The 21083-nt window shown below is 37.0% G+C and overlaps 1 protein-coding gene across 1 annotated transcript; it reads left to right on the forward strand.

Moving 5' to 3' along the window:
• Positions 1–12410: 12410 nt before the first annotated feature.
• Positions 12411–13331, forward strand: LOC142846788 (olfactory receptor 8G50-like). Its single transcript, XM_075967593.1, has one exon. The coding sequence runs from the start codon at positions 12411–12413 to the stop codon at positions 13329–13331; it is 921 nt and encodes a 306-aa protein (XP_075823708.1).
• Positions 13332–21083: the final 7752 nt, after the last annotated feature.

Below are 21083 nucleotides of genomic sequence, written 5' to 3' on the forward strand. Positions count from 1 at the left end.
GTGCTGAAAAAAGTCTGGTATTAGCATAAACACAGACAAGAGAACCAATGGAACCAAATCAAAGACCCAGATATTAATGCACACACCTATAAACACATGAATTTTGACAAAGAAGCAAAAAATATAAAATATAAAAAGATAGCATATTTAACAAATGTTGCTGTTATAATTGGATATTAACATGTAGAAGAATGAAAATTGATCCATATCTATTACTATGCCTAAAATACAAATCCAAATGGATCAAAGACCTCAACATAAAGGCAATGACACTGAACATCACAGAAGAGAAAGTGAGAAGTATACTTGCTAGCACTGGCACAGGGAATACTCCTAAATATAATCTTAGTAGCACAGACACTGAGAGAAACAATTAAGTTGAACCATATAAAAGTGAAAATCTTCTGTAAAGCAAAGGACATGGTAAACAAGACAAAAGGGCAGCCTATAGAATGCAAAGATTCTTCACCAAGCCCACATCAGACAGAGGACTGAGCTCTAAAATATACAAAGAACACAAAAATAAATTGATCATCATAAGAATAAATAATCCAATAAGAAAAATGGAGTACAGACCTAAACAAAGAGCTCTCAAGAGAGGATCTACAATTGGTGAAAGACACCTAAAGAAATGCTCAACATCCATAACCATCAGAGAAATACAAATCAAAATACTGTGAGATTCTATCTTACACCTGTAAGAATGGCCAAGATCAAAAACATGTTGACAACTTATAATGGAGAGGTTATGGAGTAAAGGGAATACTCCTGCATTTCTATAGGGAGTCCAAAATAATTCAGACCCTTTGGCTAACAGTTTGGCAATATCTCAGACAACTAGAAAACAATCTTTCTCATAACCAAGCAATATAACGTTTTGGCATATACTCAAAGGATGTTCAATCATACCATGAGGACATGTGCTCAATTATGTTCATAGCAGCATTGTTTGTCATAACCAGAAACTGGAAACAAGCTAAATGCCTCTTGTCTGAACAATGAATAAGGAAAATGTGGAACATTTATACAATGGAGTACTATACAGCAGAAAAATTGATATCATGTTTTTTGAGGGAAAATGAATGGATCTAGAAAACATCATATTGAGTAAGGTAACCCAGTCCCAGAAAGGCAAATATCATATGTCTCCATTCCTAAGTGGCTTTTAGATATAAAACAAAGAAAATCAGTCTACAATTCACAATCCCAGAGAACCTAGACAACGATGAGGACCCTAAGAGAGACATATATGGATCTATTCTACACGGGAAGTAGAAAAAGAGAAAGTCACCTGAGTAAATTGGGAGCCTGGGTTACATGGAAGAATGGAAAAGGAGAAGGGAGAAGGAAGGTGAGCAGAAAAAAAATGTATAGCTCAATAAAATTAAGAATAAAAATGAGGCAGACACACGCAGTGGTGGAGAGCCTGGCACACAGACGCTGTGGATACAGTATGGTCCAAGCATGAAACAGTGTAACCTATAGTGAGAGCTGATCGTCCCACTACAATTAAACCAAGTAGGCTTTTGGGGCCCTGGATTTTTTATTGGCAATTTTGCTCGCGAACGGGGAGCCTGGTCCTGTCCCTGAAGACCCTCCTGAGTGGTGAGAGGGATCTTGGCCCACAGCAGAATCCAGGAAATGGAGCTGGGGCATTTTATAAGCTAGACCTCTGGCCAGCAGCGAAAACTGATCCTGTTTTAGAAGACCCATTAGATAGCATAGGTAGGAGGAGATGGGGCAGGCGCCAATGCAAGAATTCACCCAACAATCTGAAAAACAACATGAAAACACCACAACCCAATGATCTTACAACAGAAGGACTTGAACAACCTAACACAGAAGAAGTGGAAAAAATTGACTTTATGAAAGCAATAGAGTCCCTTAAACAACATGTAAAAAATGTCCTTATAGAAATGGATGAGAAGTATAACAAAAAGTTTGAAGAAATGAGTAAATAAGTAAATGATACCCTGGGAAACCAAGAAAAAGCGATAAACAGGTAATGGAAACAGTTCAGGAATTGAAAACTGGAGTTGGGTGATGGTGGCGCATGCCTTTAATCCCAGCACTCGGGAGGCAGAGGCAGGCGGATCTCTGTGTGTTCGAGACCAGCCTGGTCTACAGAGCTAGTTCCAGGATAGGCTCCAAAAGCCACAGAGAAACCCTGTCTCAGAAAACCAAGAAAAAATAAGATTTGAAAACTGAAATGGAAGCAAGGAAGAAAACACAAACTGAGGACCCGCTGGATATGGAAAATCTAGGTCAATGAGCAGAGACCAAAGAAACAAGCATAATCAATAGTATACAAGAGATAGAAGAAAGAATCTCAGATTCTGAGGACACCATAGAGAAAATAAACACACTGTTCAAAGAAAACAGCAAAGCCAACAAAAATCTCATCACAAAACATTCAGGAAATATGAGACACAATAAAAAGTCCAAACCTAAGTATAGGGATAGAAGGTGAAGAGTCACAGCTCAAAGGCCCAGAAAATATTTTTAACAAAATTATGGAAGAAAACTTTCCCAATATAAAGAAAGATATTCCTTTGAATATTCAAGAAGCATACAGAACACCAAATAGACTGGATCAAAAAAAAAAATCCCCTCACCATATAATAATCAAAACACAAAATATATACAAACTAAAGAAAGAATATTAAGGAAAAAGGTCAAGTAACTTATAAAGGTAAACCAAACAGACTTACACTTGACTTCTCTATGGAAACCATGAAAGCCAGAAGGTCCTGGATAGAGGTACTTCAGGAACTAAGAGACCATGGGAGCAAGCCCAAACTACAATACCCAGCCAAGCTATCGTTTACTATCAATGGAGAAAACAAAACATTCCAGGATAAGAACAAATTTAAACAATACGTAACCACAAATCCAGCCTTACAGAAAGTAATAGAAGGAAAATCACAACCCAAGGAATCCAACATTGCCAACACTGCCTACAATAACTTGGGCATCTCGCAACCCTTCACCAGCACAACTCAAAGAAGGGAGACACACAAACTCTACTACGAAAAAAAAAATAAGAATAACCGGAGTAAACAACCTCTGGTCATTAATATCACTTAATATTAATGGACTCAATTTACCTATAAAAAGGCACAGGCTAAAGATTGGATATAAAATCAGGATCCAACATTCTGCTCTTTACAAGAAACACATCTCAACCACAAAGACAGGCATCTACTCAGAGTAAAGGGTTGGGAAAAGGTTTTTCAAGCAAATGGTCCTAAGAAACAAGCAGCTGTGGCCACACTAATTTCCAACAAAACTGACTTCAAACTAAAATCAATCAGAAGAGATCGAGATGGACACTTTATACTAATAACAGGAACAATTCATCAGGATGAAGTCTCAATCCTGAATATCTATGCCCCTAATATAAAAGCACCCACTTATGTAAAAGAAATATTACTAGAACTCAAGGGAGACATCAAACCACACACTAGTAGTAGGAGACTTCAATACACCTCTCTCACCAATGGACAGGTCAATCAGACAGAAACCTAATAAAGAATTAAGAGAATTATTGGAGGTAATGAAGCAAATGGACTTAATAGACATTTATAGAACACTCCACCCAAATAGGAAAGAATATGCCTTCTTCTCTGCAGCTCATGGAACCTTCTCAAAAATTGATCACATACTCGGTAACAAAGGAAACCTCCACACATACAAAAAAATATCAGTGTCCACCTGTGTCTTATCAGATCACCATGGATTACAGCTAGAAGGCAACAATAATGCTACCCTCAGGATGCTTATAAAGTCATGGAAACTGAACAGTCAACTACTGAACCCCACCTGGGTCAAGGAAGAAATTAAGAAATTAAAGCCTTCCTTGAATTTAATGAAAATAAAGAGACAACATACTCAAACCTATGGGACACGATGAAAGCAGTGCTAAGAGGAAAGTTCATAGCACTAAGTGCCCCCTTAAAGAAAACGGAGAAAGCATACATTGGGGACTTAACAACACACCTGAAAGCTCTAGAAAAGAAAGAAGCAGACGCGCCCAGGAGTAGTAGAAGACTTGAAATAATCAAACTGAGGGCTGAAATTAACAAAATAGAAACACAGAAAACAGTCCAAAGAATCAATGAAACAAAAAGTTGGTTCTTGGAGAAAATCAACAAGATTGACAAACCCCTATCCAAACTAATTAAACGACAGAGAGAGAACACACAAATAAATACGATCAGAAATGAAAATGGGGACATAACCACAGACACAGAGGAAATTCAAAGAATCATTAGATCTTACTACAAAAGCCTGTATGCCACAAAACTGGAAAATGCAAAAGAAATGGACATTTTTTTTAGATAAGTACCATATACCAAAGTTAAACCAGGACAAGGCGAATGATCTAAATAGACCTGTTAGTCACGAAGAATTAGAAACTGTTATCAAAAATCTCCCTTCCAAAAAAAAAAGCCCAGGACCAGATGGTTTCAATGCAGAATTCTACCAGAACTTACAAGAAGACTTAATACCTATACTCCTTAATGTATTTCACAATATAGAAACAGAAGAGTCATTGCGAAATTCCTTTTATGAAGCTACAGTTACCCTGATACCAAAGCCACACAAAGACCTAACCAAGAAAGAGAATTGCAGGCCTATCTCGCTCATGAATATCAATGCAAAATTTCTCAATAAAATACTGGCAAACCGAATCCAAGAACACATTAGAAAAATTATCCATTATGATCAAGTAGGCTTCATCCCAGCGATGCAAGGCTGGTTCAACATATGCAAATCTATCAATGTAATCCATCATATAAATAAACTGAAAGAAAAAAATCCATATGATCATTTCATTAGATGCTCAAAAAGCATTTGACAAAATTCAACACCTCTTTATGATAAAGGTCTGGAGTGATTAGGAATAAAAGGGTCATTCCTAAATATAATAAAAGCTATCTACTGCAAGCCGACAGCTAACATTAAATTAAACGGAGAAAGACTCAAATGCATCCCACTAAAATCAGGAACATGACAAGGCTGTCTACTCTCTTCATAACTCTTCAATATAGTGCTTGAAGTTCTAGCAGTAGCAATGAGACAACATAAGAGGATTAAGAGGATTTGTATTGGAAAGGAAACAATTAAGCTTTCGTTATTTGCAGATGATATGATAGTATACATAAGCGACTCCAAAAACTCTACCAAAAACTCTTACAGCTGATAAACACCTTTACTAATGTGACAGGATACAAGATCAACTCCAAAAAATCAGTTGCCTTCCTATACACTAAGTATAAGAAAGCAGAGAGGGAAATCAGAGAAGCATCACCTTTCACGATAGCCACAAATAGCATAAAATATCTTGGGGTCACTCTAACCAAGGAAGTGAAAGATCTATTCGACAAGAATTTTAAGTCTTTGAAGAAAGAAATTGAAGAGGATACCAGAAAATGGAAGGACCTCCCTTGCTCTTGGAGTGTGAGGATCAACATAGTAAAAATGGCAATTCAAACAAAAGCAATCTATAGATTCAATGCAATCCCCATCAAAATCCCATCAAAATTCTTCACAGATCTGGAGAAGACAATAATCAACTTTATATAGAAAAACAAAAAACTCAGGATAGCCCAAAACAATCTTATACAATAAAGGATCGTCTGGAGGCATTACCATCCCTGACTACAAACACTATTACAGAGCTACAGTATTGAAAACAGCTTGGTATTGGCATAAAAACAGAGGAGTCGACCAATGGAATCGAATAGAAGACCCAGACTTTAACCCACAAACCTATGAACACCTGATTTTCGATAAAGGAGCTAAAAGTATACATTGGAAAAAAAGAGAGCATCTTCAACAAATTGTGCTGTAGAACAACCTGTAGAAGAATGAAAATAGATCCATATCTATCACCATGCACAAAACTCAAGTCCAAATGGATTAAAGACCTAAATATCAGTCTATGACATGCTGAGTCATGTAGTAAAACCATTGTCCATATATCTTTATGTTCAAGTGTTCATTGCAAAGAGTTATTGGTCTGCTTCATATATCTTTTTAATATAGAGCTATGATGTCTTTCTTTCTTACCATTCTGAGTTTCATACTCAAAGCTTATTTCTTTCCTTGTATCATATATTTGTATCATTATTCATTAGGGAAAAAGATAAAACTGGAAAATTGTTTTCTGAAAAAAGATCATGCCCCGTTCATTAAATTATGAATAATTTTGAATGAAAAATTGAGTGTAGTTATGAGACCATCAATTATTAAATGTTCTTACTTTTCCTTGCTAAATTAAGGTTTGTATTATTTAAAGGAAGAATACCATGTTTTACTCTGAATGTTCTTGCTGTGGTTTTATCTAATTAGATGTTAAGGAAAAGAATCACACACAATCCAGAAGTTAGTCTGCCCTTCTGAGGTTCATTCTCGGTAAGTGACCCTAAGTTTATGTCCAGTTGTCAGCTGAAACCAACTGTGAGAGTCTATAACAGAGTGAGTGCACTGCTTTCTGATTTTGCTTTTAGAAAACAATATTTAAATCATCAAGAAGCCATGAATTTAATTACATAATTCCACAATAAAAAATAATAATATAAAACAATAGTTAAAAACAGGGGCATAAAAAATAATTCATTTGCTTGAGTACTTGTATTAAAGCATCAGGATTCAAGTTAGATCTCAAAAATCTTTAATAAAAAATAGGGATGAATACTGACAAATCCAAAAAAACTGGGAGGTAGAAATTGGTATACTGCTAGGACAAGCTAGTCACACAGACTAGCTACTTGTCTAATTCCAGGCCAGTAAGAGACCTTGTATCCAAAAATGTGGACAGTCTGAGGAACACCAAAACTGGTCCTTTGCCCTTCAAATACTCATGCATATGCATGCACATGTATCTTCTTTACATGCGTAGATATACACAGACAAATCAATAAGAATTCCTCATACATTGTTGATTGATTGCTTATAATCCCACCTACTTGGGTACATGAGGCATGAGTCATCAAGTATACAAATTGTTGAGTTGGATACAATATAAGAGCAACCTTTTAAATTGTCTAAGAGCTTCTCAATAAGATATGTCAGACTATCTTCTGACATTTAAGACCAGCTCATTATGTGTGCTGGATATGACAGCAATAGTAGCTATAAGATATGTAGAATCTTCAATTCTATTGAGATTTCATTTATCAAAATATTGGTTTTAATTTAGGTGGCATTTCTAAATAAATCTTTATCACCAATGGAGGCTGTTTTTGATAACAGAAAAGGATTATCCTATTGGGAAATGGCATTTATTTCCCGTTCAAGGGTTTATCCCGAGAGTTGAAGTCCTTGGAGACTCTATGATCATTTTATTTGGTGTTGGCACATATAATTCTAAGGTAAACCTTCAGAATATAGGAGGCAAAACTGCTCAGGTGATTGCAAAAGGTGAGACTGTTGCCAACTCTAGAGACAAGAAACTCTTAGGGTTGTTAACCTGTCATTACATCAACATCAAATGTAGTTCTGAGACAAAGTACAGGGCCATGGTACCACAGCAGTGATTACTGCACAGTACTGAGTACAACAGTATTAGAGTGTTTGTGAGTGCGAAGTATAATCTGTGCTGAGAATGTTAGAGAAAAAGAGTGATTCATGAGTATAGAGGAACCACTGTGAAAATCTGTACTCTACTACTAACTTGATTCATTTAGTTATTAACAGAGTATATTTTTATTATTCAGTAGGGAGGGCCAGTCAGTGCAATTTATGAAGACTCTAAGGGAAGTAAATATTTGCCAAAAAAATTGGTGTGCGTATTGGAATAGTCTGTCGACATCACTGCCTGAATACATTTTATGCCCAGGAATAACTTCCTAATTTCTTTATTTCAATTAATATTAACATACTTAAATACCTTAGATGTCACACACTAATAGAACCTCTCTCTATTTCTGTCCTTTAGCATATAATAAAGTCCAAAGACATCATCACCTTATGTAAGTAAACATATATTTTGGATCATTTTTGATCTGTCATTGTACCTCATTAGGGGGACATTTATTATTATCTTTACCAGACAGATGAAATGCATCAATGTATAACAGTGTTTCCAAACTCTTGAATACATAGATATTTGTGTTATAATCATCACTGGATGAGATAAATAGAAGACACCATGGTTTCTGATGGTAACCACCAAGTTTTGCACAGGAGATTGAGGACTAAACTCAGCTCCTCAGCACATGCTGAATTTTTCCTGATATTGTAATTGCATGCCTTTGAATTGGAATGTGTATTGCATATCTTATTTAAATTATTATCACAGTTCAATTGCTGTTTATATATAAATGATGCTCCCGATGTTCATTTCCCTATGCATTTTAGAATGATGCGTGGACTACCTTGATCTAGTAAGGATTTATGTTTTGGTGTTTTCATATGAGTTGCATTAAATCATTTATATTGCACATGAAGATATATTTTACCCCATAATTTATATACATCCAAGGAAGTCTTAAATCTTTTAAAGAAATTTATTTGTCTTTGTATATATTTCCTTGGTTATTTTTGTCTTTGAATTAATTTTGAAGGCATGCTAGCCAAAAATGTACACCTTACCCTGGGAAATGTGTAATATTTGGCTCAAGTTTTACTCCAAAAAATAACTTTCATAGTGTTAGACTCCATAAAACCTTGTTAATCTGTGATTCCTATTATGATCATGGTAATTCAGGCAATTAACTTCAATGACAAGATTAGACCTTTCTTCTGCATTACAAAATGCATAGCCCCATTAGACTAGCTTTGGTTATGCAACTAATTTAAAACAACTAAACTTAAATATAACATTTTTTACATTTAATATTCATTCTGATGATTACTGGGGACCATAAGGTGCTTTGTAGGCAAAAGAAATTTTTAGAGAACCATATTGAATCTAAAGACATTTGAATAATTATATAGTAAAAACATGTTATGAAAGATGAAAATATAAAATAATTAGCATCATATTAATTAACTCAAAAGAGGTGATGTCTTTTCAAATTTTATGATTGTTCATTAGCTCAAATTTTTGCTTATTGTACATTATTACCATGAGTTTGGTACCTATTTGTACTGAGTCTAAATATCAGTATGCAGTATTAATCACTTAAATTATGAATTTACTGCCTTCACCTGTCATTTTTATTTTACCTGCAAATTTCACCACATATTTGGAGTCGAATTCCACTAAATAATACAAAACTCCAGAATTAGGTGGTGAGTTCTTTAAATCAGAGTGGATTTCACTTTACCTTTACTTCTGCAATGACATGAGGACATTGTCATTACCTTTGTAATTCAGAAATATTTAGATGGAAATGGAGAATGAGAGAAAATGAAGGGAAAGCAAAAAATAAATGGGGCAAAATGCTAGAAACTGTCTTGGAAGCATATATTTAGACTGATTTTACTTATTTTAATGCCTCCCAAATGCATAAACATTTTGTGTTTTTATGACTGTATAATTTTATTCTTATACTTTATGCAGTACAGATCTCTACAAGCTTCCCAAATTGATTCATAATCATCTAGTTTAGCATGGAGTAAAAGTTCTATAATTAATTACGTTTATGAGTTGTATATATAATTTTGTATATATGTAGTGGTTGTATAAGCGACTAGTCTATCTATAATATAACATAACTTCCAAATATAAAGACGAGAGACGAGGTAATAGCACTGTCTTAACTGGTGTAATTGATTAATATTGTAGGTGAGTCTAGAATATGGAAAGTTGATATAATGCTAATATTCAATAAATCTTGAAATAGAATATGAACAAATTATTTATAGATGTGGATGTTACTTAGTGAATAGTCAAAAATAAAATTGGAGCTGTTCCGTGGAGAATCTTGGGACTAAGTCTAAGACTATAAAAAAAAAGTACAGCAAGGTTTATTCTCTTCATATACATGTATTATTTTAGCATTGGTAAATTTTAATATTATTGAAATTATTTTAGGTAATTTTGATGAATAATAAGTTGAAAATTAAATTTATTCATATTTCATATTCAAAGTAGTTTTACATCTGATTTAAAAGCTACTACATACATTATTCTCTTAGAAATTAGAGTATTTACTGGACAGAGAAGATGACTCAGAGGGTAAACGCACTTGCAAGCAATGCTGATAACCTGCATTCAGTCCTCTGAATCTACGTGGTTGAAAATTAAAGAAACTTTCCAAAGCTATTCTGTTGCCTTCACATGTGTGCCGTGGCATACACCAATACAATGCATACCATTTAAACAAACACAATTAATAATCATAATAAATATACTATTTATAAATGAAATGAAAATACTTGCTAATACTCTATGTGAATGTTACATACAGGAATATTCAAGAAGAAAATTTTGTACTGAAAGTTACATATCTCCAGAGTTTTCAGATTCTCTTATTGTTACTTTAAGACACACATTTTTAAACATTATTCTATAATTATTTTAACTGTCAATTCTTAAGTCATCCAAAGTAGACAAAGGTTGCTTACGTACTACAATAGTCTCTTAAAAGATATGACTTTATATGTGAAATGCTTTCATTGGATTATGAGAATCCTCTGCACATCTCTGTGAGCCTTAGTGCGTTTTTTTTGTTTTGTTTTTCTTTTTTTACCATGTTGACTATTAAAACATTTCTATGGTGATTTCTTCTCTTATCAGAAGAAATCTGATATTTCTTGAGGCTCTTTCAGAACTATGTAAAAGATTCAGATTATAAGAACTGTCTATGTTATTTTTGTTTGAATTTACCTATTTTGTGCTAACTTGTTCATAATTTATTTTATTTATTTTTTAAAATATTCAAAATTCAATTAAAATATATTTTAATATAAGGACGCATGTTAATAAAATCGAAATATGGTGATAATTGACATACCAAAAGTAGCAAATACAAAGCTTTTGGTGATGCCTTTTTGTAATACAAAACAAGCTTCAAACAGTATATCGGCAAAAAGAAACTACATCATAGCTCAATGAGAAAGAATGTGACTCAAGTATTAATAATTAAAGTAATCAGAATTTTTGTGTAGGATTATAGTGCTTTGCTCAATAGATAATATAACAGCAGCAAAAACGTCATTGTGTTCATGGAATATCTATACAAAATAATTAAAAAATAGAAAACTAAAATATTCATAATCAAATGCAGTCCATTCATGGGCATCTAGGTCAAGAGGTTCTTAGTATGACAATGTTGTCATACAGGAGTTTTATCTTGTGGAGCACAAAATTGTTCAATATTCCACTAATGTAACAAATAGATTGTTTTGAAGTCCATATGTTTTTAAAGCTCACAGGGTGCTGAGCTGGATAAGATTTTTGAGCATTTTTCTCCTCTGGTAGTGTCTGAGATTATGCCCAGTACTGTGAAAGATAGCCAATAAGAATGACACTTCCAGGCCAGTAATGTCCTGATATCTCCAAGTTCAGTTACCAAGTACAGGGTACCTTCAGCAACAAGGTCTTTCCACTGAGCTCTAGAAAGACCAATAGCATCGATAAGAGCCTGTGATTTTTACAGGAGTTATTGAGATCTCACTGGCTAACAATTCCACATTCAAATGATGGAACCCAATAATACAAGGTGGTCAATGAATCCAAGGGAACAAAGTCCTTAGGATATAAAAGGATATATTTCTTAAGTGATATATTCAGGTGGAGTTCATGGGATACTTTTAGCAGATGAAAAGGCTAAAATGAATTATTTGAAGTACTGACTGAAGCTTTGTTTAAAAAATTTACCCTAAAATATGGGAATAAATAGGCAAAGATCGTGAATTTAAGGCCAGTCTGGGAGCCCTTGTCTTAAATAAACAGTATTATTCATAGAGTAGAAAACATTCATGAAAAAATATAATGAATGCTATAATTTGAAATAGCAAAGAAAATGCAAAATTTTAACTAAGAAAATCAGCATAGCTGTTTTTTAAGCTTATTCATTAATTAATTTTATCCAATGCTTTTATTTATCTGCCACTATTGAGTTTGCTATTTATGTCTTTTCATAATGTTTTTAAGTTACCACATATAAAGTATTTTCCACCAAAAAAGAGGTGCTATTACTAAGACATGACAAACACTTGAAACACTCAATATGGGGTGCTAGAATAGTTTGCAGTCAGTAGGAAATGGGTACACATACACAGAGTTCTTATGACAAAGTCACAAGTATGCAACCATCTGATTGATTATTCTTTGTGTACCTCTTTTCCAGGACTACAAAATCTCTGATTACTTGGGTAAACAATAGGTTGACAGCTGATTGAAGATACCTAAAATTTTAATTGTTTCAAAATTTACTGATTGATAGGAGAATGTACACTCACATTTTTCTTCTATATAAAATTTTCTTCTCATGTCGAGTTTCCAGAAGAGAATGGAACAAGTAAATCAATCCTCATTGACTGAATTCATCCTTGATGGGTTAACAGATATTCCAGAACTTCAACTGCCCCTTTTCTTGATCTTTCTGGGAGTCTATTTGGTTACAGTTGTTGGAAATCTAGGCATGATCATCTTGATTGTGTTTAGTTCTCAGCTTCACACACCCATGTATTATTTACTCAGCAGTCTGTCCTTTATTGACTGCTGTCAGTCAACTGTAGTTACTCCCAAAATGCTGGTGAACTTTGTGACAGAGAAGAATGTCATCTCCTACCAAGAATGCATGGCTCAGTTCTACTTCTTCTGTGTTTTTGGTGTTGCAGATTGTTACATGTTGGCTGTGATGGCATATGACCGCTATGTGGCTATCTCTAACCCATTGCTTTACAATGTAACTATGTCTTATCAAGTCTGTTTGTGGATGATAGCTGGGGTATTTGGTATGGGATTTCTTAGTTCCACAGCTTATGCTATCTTCATGATAAGATTGCTTTTCTGTAAGGCTAATATAATAAGGCATTATTTCTGTGATTATTTCCCATTACTAGAGCTCTCTTGCTCTAGTACTTTTATCAATGAAGTACTATTATGGTCCCTTGGTTCATTTAACATCTTCATCATTGTCAGCATCCTCAACATTCATTCCACTGGGGGTAGACTCAAGGCCTTCAGCACCTGCAGCTCCCACATCCTGGCTGTTGCTATTTTCTATGGTTCCACAGCTTTCATGTATCTTCAGCCACCATCAGTCAGCTCCCTGGGACAAAGTAAATTGTCATCTGTGTTTTATACCAATGTTGTGCCTATGTTGAATCCTATGATCTACAGCCTGAGAAATAAAGATGTCAAAGTTGCCCTCAAAAAATTAATACAAAAGGTAAATGTCTGCACAGCAAAGAATGACTTATATTAGTTATTCTGAATAACTTCTGCAATTCATTGGAAGATTTAGCCTACATACAGGATTAGTAACATTAGACCAGAGATGATAGCACATGGTATTTGGAAGAAATGTACCAAAGGAAAAAGTAGATTCTCACCTTCATACCATGGTAAAGTGCTACTCCTTTGTATAATAAAGCTTATTCAATAGTAACCTACATCACCTGCTAAAATTTCCTAACCTTTTTTGGTTGATTGTTATATCATATATGAACCAAGCTCTGCCTAAGCAAGCCAAATTTAACTTTAATAAGATGGATATACATAAATTTCTGCAATCTTCCTTTGTTGTTTCAATGATTTGTAGATGGTCTTCTTGTTCAATTAGCAAAGGACTCAAATATACTTTGAATAATTTCATAAATGAAGCCATTTAAATAAAATAAGTCATGCAATAGGAATATGGTGTAATTCTGATTATTGAAAATATACAGCACTATATTAGTGCATGGGTTAACTAACAGAAGACAGGTTCCCACACATATTTGTTTATACAATTTTTTTTATTTTTTTATTGAAAAAGAAATTCCGCCTCCTCCCAGCTTCTCACTCCTCTCCCCCTCCCCCCACTCCTCTCCCCCCACTCCTCTCCCCCTCCCCCACTCCTCTCCCCTTCAGCCACACCTCTCCCCTCCCCCCCCACTCCTCTCCCCTTCTCCCTACTCCTCTGCCCCTCCCCCTCCAGTCTGAAGAGTAGTCAGTGTTCCCTGCCCTGTGGTAAGTCCTAGGTCCTCCCCCCTCTGTCCATATCTAGGAAGGTGAACATCCAAACTGGCTAGGCTCCCACAAAGCCAGAACATGAAGTAGGATCAAAACCCAGTGCCATTGTCCTTGGCTTCTCAGCAGCCCTCATTGTCCACCATATTCAGAGAGTCCGGTTTTATCCCTTGCTTTTTCAGTCACAGTCCAGCTGGCCTTGGTGAGCTCCCAATAGATCAGCCCCACTGTCTCCGTGGGTGGTCCTGACTTCTTTGCTCATGTTCTCCCTCCTTCTGCTCCTCATTGGGACCATAGGAGCTGAGTCCAGTATTCCAGTGTGGATCTCTGTCTCTAACTCCATCCATCACCTGATGAAGGTTCTATGGTGATATGCAAAATATTCATCAGTATGGCTATAGGATAGGATCATTTCAGGTTCCCTATCCTCAGCTGCCCCAGGAACTAACTGGGGACCTCACCTTGGGCACCTTCGAGCCCCTCTAGGTCCAAGTCTCTTGACAACCCTAAGATGGCTCCCTGAATTAAGATATGTGCTTTCCTGATCCCCTATCCAACCTTCCTTTATCCCAGTCATCCCGTTTCCCCAAGTTCTCCCCATCCTACCCTTCCCACTTGTCTCTCCCCATCTCCCCTTTCCCTTCTCCCACCCCACCCCCAAGATCCCGATTTTTTTTATTGAGAAAAGGAGAAAAAAAAAAAAAAACAAGTTTCCACCTCCTCCCAACCTCCCATTTCCCTCCCCCTCCTCCCACCCTTCTCTCCCTCCTCCCACCCTTCTCCCCCTACCCCCACTCCTCTCCCCCTCCTCCTCCAGTCCAAAGAGCAGTCAGGGTTCCCTGCCCTGTGGTAAGTCCTAGATCCTCCCCCCTCCATCCATATCTAGGAAGGTGAACATCCAAACTAGCTAGGCTCCCAAAAAGCCAGCACATTATGTAGGATCAAAATCCCGTGCCATTGTCCTTGGCTTCTCATCAGCCCTCATTGTTTGCCATGTTCAGAGAATCCAGTTTTATCCCATGCTTTTTCAGTCACAGTCCAACTGGCCTTGGTGAGCTCCCAATAGATCAGCTCCACTGTCTCAGTGGGTGGGTGCACCCCTCATGGTCCCGACTTCTTTGCTCATGTTCTCCCTCCTTCTGCTCCTCATTGGGACCTTGGGAGCTCAGTCCAGTGCTCCAGTGTGGGTCTCTGTCTCTATCTCCATCCATCACCAGATGAAGGTTCTATGATGATATGCAAGATATTCGTCAGCATTGCTATAGGATAGGGTCATTTCAGGTTCCCTATCCTCAGCTGCCCAAGGAACTAACTGGGGACCTCGGCTTGGGCTCCTGGGAGCCACTCTAGGTTCAAGTCTCTTGCCAACCCTAAGGTGGCTCCCTTAACTAAGAATTGTGCTTCCGTGCTCCCCTATCCAACATTCCTTTATCCCAATCCTCCTTATTCCCCAAGATCCCCCCATCCTCTCCTTTTCCCTTTTCTCTCCCCATCTCCCCTTACCCCCATCCCACCCCACCCCCAAGATCCCAATTTTCTCCCCGGCAATTTTGTCTACTTCCCATAGCCAAGAGGATAACTATATGTTTTTCCTTTGGTTCACCTTCTTACTTAGCTTCTTTAGGATCACCAATTGTAGACTCTGTGACCCTTATTTATGGCTAGAAACTGATTATGAGTAAGTACATCCCATATTCATCTTTTTGGGTTTGGGTTACCTCACTCAGGATAGTGTTTTCTATTTCCATCCATTTGCATGCAAAATTCGAGAAGTCATTGTTTTTTACCCCAGCGTAGTACTCTACTGTGTAGATATTCCACAGTTTCTTCATCCATTCTTCCATTGAAGGGCATCTAGGTTGTTTCCAGGTTCTGACTATTACAAATAACACTTCTATGAACATAGTTGAACAAATGCTCTTGTCATATGATAGGGCATCTCTTGGGTATATTCCCAGGAGTGGTATTGCTGGGTCCAGGAGTAGGTTGATCCCGAATTTCCTGAGAAACCGAAACATTGATTTCCAAAGTGGATGCACAAGATTGCATTCCCCCCAGCAATGGATGAGGGTACCCCTTCCTCCACAGCCTCTCCAGCAAAGGCTATTATTGGAGTTTTTGATTTTAGCCATTCTGACAGGTGAAAGATGATATCTCAAAGTTGTTTTGATTTGCATTTCCCTGATCGCTAAGGAGGTTGAGCATGACTTAAGTGTCTTTTGGCCATTTGAACTTCCTCTGCTGAGAATTCTTTGTTCAGTTCAGTGCCCCATGATTTAATTGGGTTAATTAGCATTTTAAAGTCTAGTTTCCTGAGTTCTCTATATTTTGGAGATCAGACCTTTGTCTGTTGCGGGGTTGGTGAAGATCTTCTCCCAGTCAGTAGGTTGCCTTTTTGTCTTAGTGACAGTGTCCTTTGCTTTACAGAAGCTTCTCAGTTTCAGGAGGTCCCATTTATTCAATGTTGCCCTTAATGTCTGTGCTGTTGGGGTTGCACATAGGAAGCGATCTCCTGTGCCCATGTGTTGTAGGGTACTTCCCACTTTCTCTTCTATCACGTTCAATGTGTTCTGACTGATAGTGAAGTCTTTAATCCATTTGGACTTGAGTTTTGTGCATGGTGATACATATGGGTCTATTTATATTCTTCTACAGGTTGACATCCAGTTATGCTAGCACCATTTGTTGAAGATGCTTTCTTTCTTCCATTGTATACTTTTGGCTCCTTTATCAAAAATCAGGTATTCATAGGTTTGTGGGTTAAAATCCGGGTCTTCTATATGATTCCATTGGTCGACTTCTCTGTTTTTATGCCTGTACCACACTGTTTTCATCACTGTAGCTCTGTAATAGAGTTTGAAGTCAGGGATGGTAATGCCTACAGACAATCCTTTATTGTATAGGATTGTTTTGGCTATCCTGGGTTTTTTGTTTTTCCATATAAAGTTGATTATTGTCCTCTACAGATCTGTGAAGAATTTTGATGGGCCCTTGATGGGGATTGCATTGAATCTATAAATTGCCTTTGGTAGAATTGCAATTTTTACTATGTTGATCCTCACACTCCAAGAGCAAGGGAGGTCCTTCCATTTTCTGGTATCCTCTTCAATTTCTGTCTTCAATGCCTTAAAGTTCTTGTCAAATAGATCTTTCACTTCCTTGGTTAGAGTTACCCCAAGATATTTTATGCTGTTTGTGGCTATCGTGAAAGGTGAAGTTTCTCTGATTTCCCTCTCTGCTTCCATATCCTTTGTGTATAAGAGGGCGACTGATTTTTTGGAGTTGATCTTGTATCCTGCCACATTACTAAAGCTGTTTATCAGCTGTAAAAGTTCTTTGGTGGAGTTTGGGGGTCGCTTATGTACACTATCATATCATCTGCAAATAGCGAAAGTTTCACTTCTTCCTTCCCAATTCGAATCCCCTTGATCAACTTATGTTGTCTTATTGCTATTGCTAGAACTTCAAGCACTATATTGAAGAGGTATGGCGAAAGTGGGCAGCCTTGTCGTGTTCCTGAGTTCAGTGGGATGGCTTTGAGTTTCTCTCCATTTAATTTGATGTTAGCTGTCGGCTTGCTGTATATAGCTTTTATTATATTTAGGTATGACCTTTGTATCCCTAATCTCTCCAATACTTTTATCATAAAGGGATGTTGAATTTTGTCAAATGCTTTTTCAGCATCCAATGAAATGATCATATGGTTTTTTTCTTTCAGTTTATTTATATGATGGATTACATTGATAGATTTTCATATGTTGAACCAGCCCTGCATCCCTGGGATAAAGCCTACTTGATCATAATGGATAATTTTTCTAATGTGTTATTGGATTCCGTTTGCCAGTATTTTGTTGAGGATTTTTGCATCGATGTTCATGAGTGAGATTGGTCTATAATTCTCTTCCTTGGTTGAGTCTTTGTGCAGTTTTGGTATCAGAGTAACTGTAGCTTCGTAAAAAGAATTTGACAATGCCTCTTCTGTTTCCATATTGTGAAATACATTAAGGAGTACAGGTATTAAGTCTTCTTGGAAGTTCTGGTAGAATTCCACATTGAAACCATCTGGTCCTCTGCTCTTTTTGGTAGGGAGGTTTTTGATAACCTCTTCTAATTCTTCACGACTAACAGGTCTATTTAGATTGTTCACCTGGTCCTGGTTTAACTTTGGTATATGGTATTTATCTAAAAAAGTGACCATTTCCTTTACATTTTCCAGTTTTGTGGCATATAGGCTTTTGTAGTAAGGTCTAATGATTCTCTGAATTTCCTCTGTGTCTGTGGTTATGCCCCCCTTTTATTTCTGATCTTATTAATTTGCAAATTCGCTCTCTGCCATTTGATTAGTTTGGATAGGGGTTTGTCAATCTTGTTGATTTTCTCCAGGAACCAGCTTTTTGTTTCATTGATTCTTTGGGTTGTTTTCTGTGTTTCTATTTTGTTGATTTCAGCCCTCAGTTTTATTTTTTCCAGTCTTCTACTCCTCCTAGGTGAGTCTGCTTCTTTTTTTTCTAGAGCTTTCAGGTGGGCTGCTAAGTCTCCAATGTGAGCTTCTCTGTTTTCTTTAAGTGGGCACTTAGTGCTATGAACTTTCCTCTTAGGAATGCTTTCATAGTGTCCCATAAGTTTGAGTATGTTGTTTCTTTCTTTTCATTGAATTCCAGCAAGTCTTTAATTTCTTTCTTTATTTCTTCCTTAATCCAGGTGTGGTTCAGTAGTTGACTGTTCAGTTTCCATGAATTTGTAGGCTTTCTGGGGGTAGCATTGTTGTTGAATTCTAATTTTATTCCATGGTGATCTGATAAGACACAGGTGGTTACTAATATTTTTTTGATACTGTGGATGTTTGCTTTGTTACCGACTATGTGGTCGATTTTTGAGAAGGTACCATGAGCTGCAGAGAAGAAGGTATATTCTTTCCTATTTGGGTGGAATGTTCTATGGATGTCTGTTAAGTCCATTTGCTTCATTACCTCCATTAATTCTCTTATTTCTCTGTTAGGTTTCTGTCTGATTGACCTGTCCATTGGTGAGAGAGGAGTGTTGAAGTCTCCTACTATTAGTGTGTGCGGTTTGATGGCTTCCTTGACTTTTAGCAATGTTTCTTTTATGTACGTGGGTGCTTTTATATTAGGGGCATAGATGTTCAGGATTGAGAATTCATCCTGATGAATTGTTCCTGTTATGAGTATAAAATGCCCCTCTCCATCTCTTCTTATGGATTTATGTTTGAAGCCAACTTTGTTAGAGGTTATTATGGCCACACCTGCTTGTTTCTTAGGTCCATTTGCTTGATAAGCCTTTTCTCAGCCCTTTACTCTGAGTAGGTGCCTGTCTTTGTGGTTGAGATGTGTTTCTTGTAAACAGCAGAATGTTGGATCCTGTTTTATTATCCAATCTCTTAGCCTGTGCCTTTTTATAGGATAGTTGAGTCCATTGACATTAAGTGATATTAATGACTAGTGGTTGTTAACTCCGGTCACTTTTTTAGTCATAGAGTTTGTGTGTTTCCCTTCTTTGATTTGTGTTGGTGAAGGGTCTCTAGATGTCTGAGTCATTGTTGGACTCCTTGGTTTGTGATTTTCCTCCTATTACTTTCTGTAAGGCTGGATTTTTGGCTGTGTATTGTTTAAATTTGTTTTTAATCTGGAAAATTTTATTTTCTCCATTTATAGTGAACGGAAGCTTGGCTGTGTATAGTAATCTGGGCTTGCATCCATGGTCTCCCAGTTTCTGCAGTGCATCTATCCAGGACCTTCTGGCTTTCATGGTTTCCATGGAGAAGTTAGGTGTAAGTTTGATAGGTTTACCTTTATAAGTAATTGGGACTTTTTCCTTTGCAGCTCTTAATATTCTTACCTTATTCTGTATGCTTTGTGTTTTGATAATTATATGGCGAGGGGATATTTTTTTTTGGATCCAGCCTATTTGGTGTTCTGTATGCTTCTTGAACCCACATAGGTATATCTTTCTTTAGGTTGGGCAAGTTTTCTTCTATAATTTTATTAAATATATTTTCTGGACCATGGAGCTGCACTTCTTCTCCTTCTTCTACTCCTATTATTCTTAGGTTTGGTCTTTTTATTGTGTCCCATATTTCCTGAATGTTTTGTGATGGGAGTTTGTTGGACTTTCTGTTTTCTTTGATCAGTGTGTTTATTTTCTCCATGGTATCTTCAGAATCTGTGATTCTTTCTCCTAACTCTTGTATTCTGTTGGTTATGCTTGTTTCTGTAGACTCTGTTTGTTTACTTAAATTTTCCATGTCCAGCCGGCCCTCTGTTTGTGTTTTCTTCTTTGCCTCTATTTCAGTTTTCAAGTCTTGAACTGTTTCCATTATCTGTTTGATTTTTTTTTTTTTTTTTTTTTTGGTTTTCTAGGGTATCATTCACTGATTTATTCAATTCTTCAAATTTTCTGTTATATTTCTCATCCATTTCTATATGGGCGTTTTTTACATGCTGTTTAAGGGCGTCAATCACTTTCATGAAGTCATTCTTTTCTACTTCTTCTTGATTAAGGTATTCATGTCCTCCCCTTATTAGGTCGCTAGTTTCTGGTGGCTTCATGTTGCTTTTCAGCTTGTTGGGTGAATTCTTGCCTTGGCATCTGTCCATCTCTTCTTCCAAATGCTCCCTTATGGATCTTCTTTTACCAGATCAGGTTTCCTTGCCTACCCAACTCTGGCTCTCCACAATGTTGGCACTCCTGGCGCCGAGAGATCAGGCCTCCATGCTGGTTGGGCAGCTCACAAACAAAGCGCCTACCCTGCTTGGTGCAGGCAGGCCATAGAAACAAAGGAACTCCCGCCCGCTTGGGTGCCCCGAGGATTCGGACCCAGTGCCCAGACAGGCTGGGCTGGGTGATGTTATGTGCTGAAAGAGGGCAGTGGGGCCGAAGTGGGGAGGGTTCTGGATGGAAGCTGGGTGGGCTAGGAAGAAAGAGGCAGTATGCAGGGAGTAGAGGCCTTGCAGAGAGCCCAGAAGGATAGGGGGCCAAGGAACCTCTG

The sequence above is a fragment of the Microtus pennsylvanicus genome, chromosome 3 (genome assembly GCF_037038515.1).
Source record: "Microtus pennsylvanicus isolate mMicPen1 chromosome 3, mMicPen1.hap1, whole genome shotgun sequence".
Classification (NCBI taxonomy): Eukaryota; Metazoa; Chordata; class Mammalia; order Rodentia; family Cricetidae; genus Microtus; species Microtus pennsylvanicus.

Coding starts and splice junctions, on each gene's coding strand:
- LOC142846788 (XM_075967593.1), top strand. CDS start 12,411: ATGGAACAAGTAAATCAATCCTCATTGACTGAATTCATCCTTGATGGG.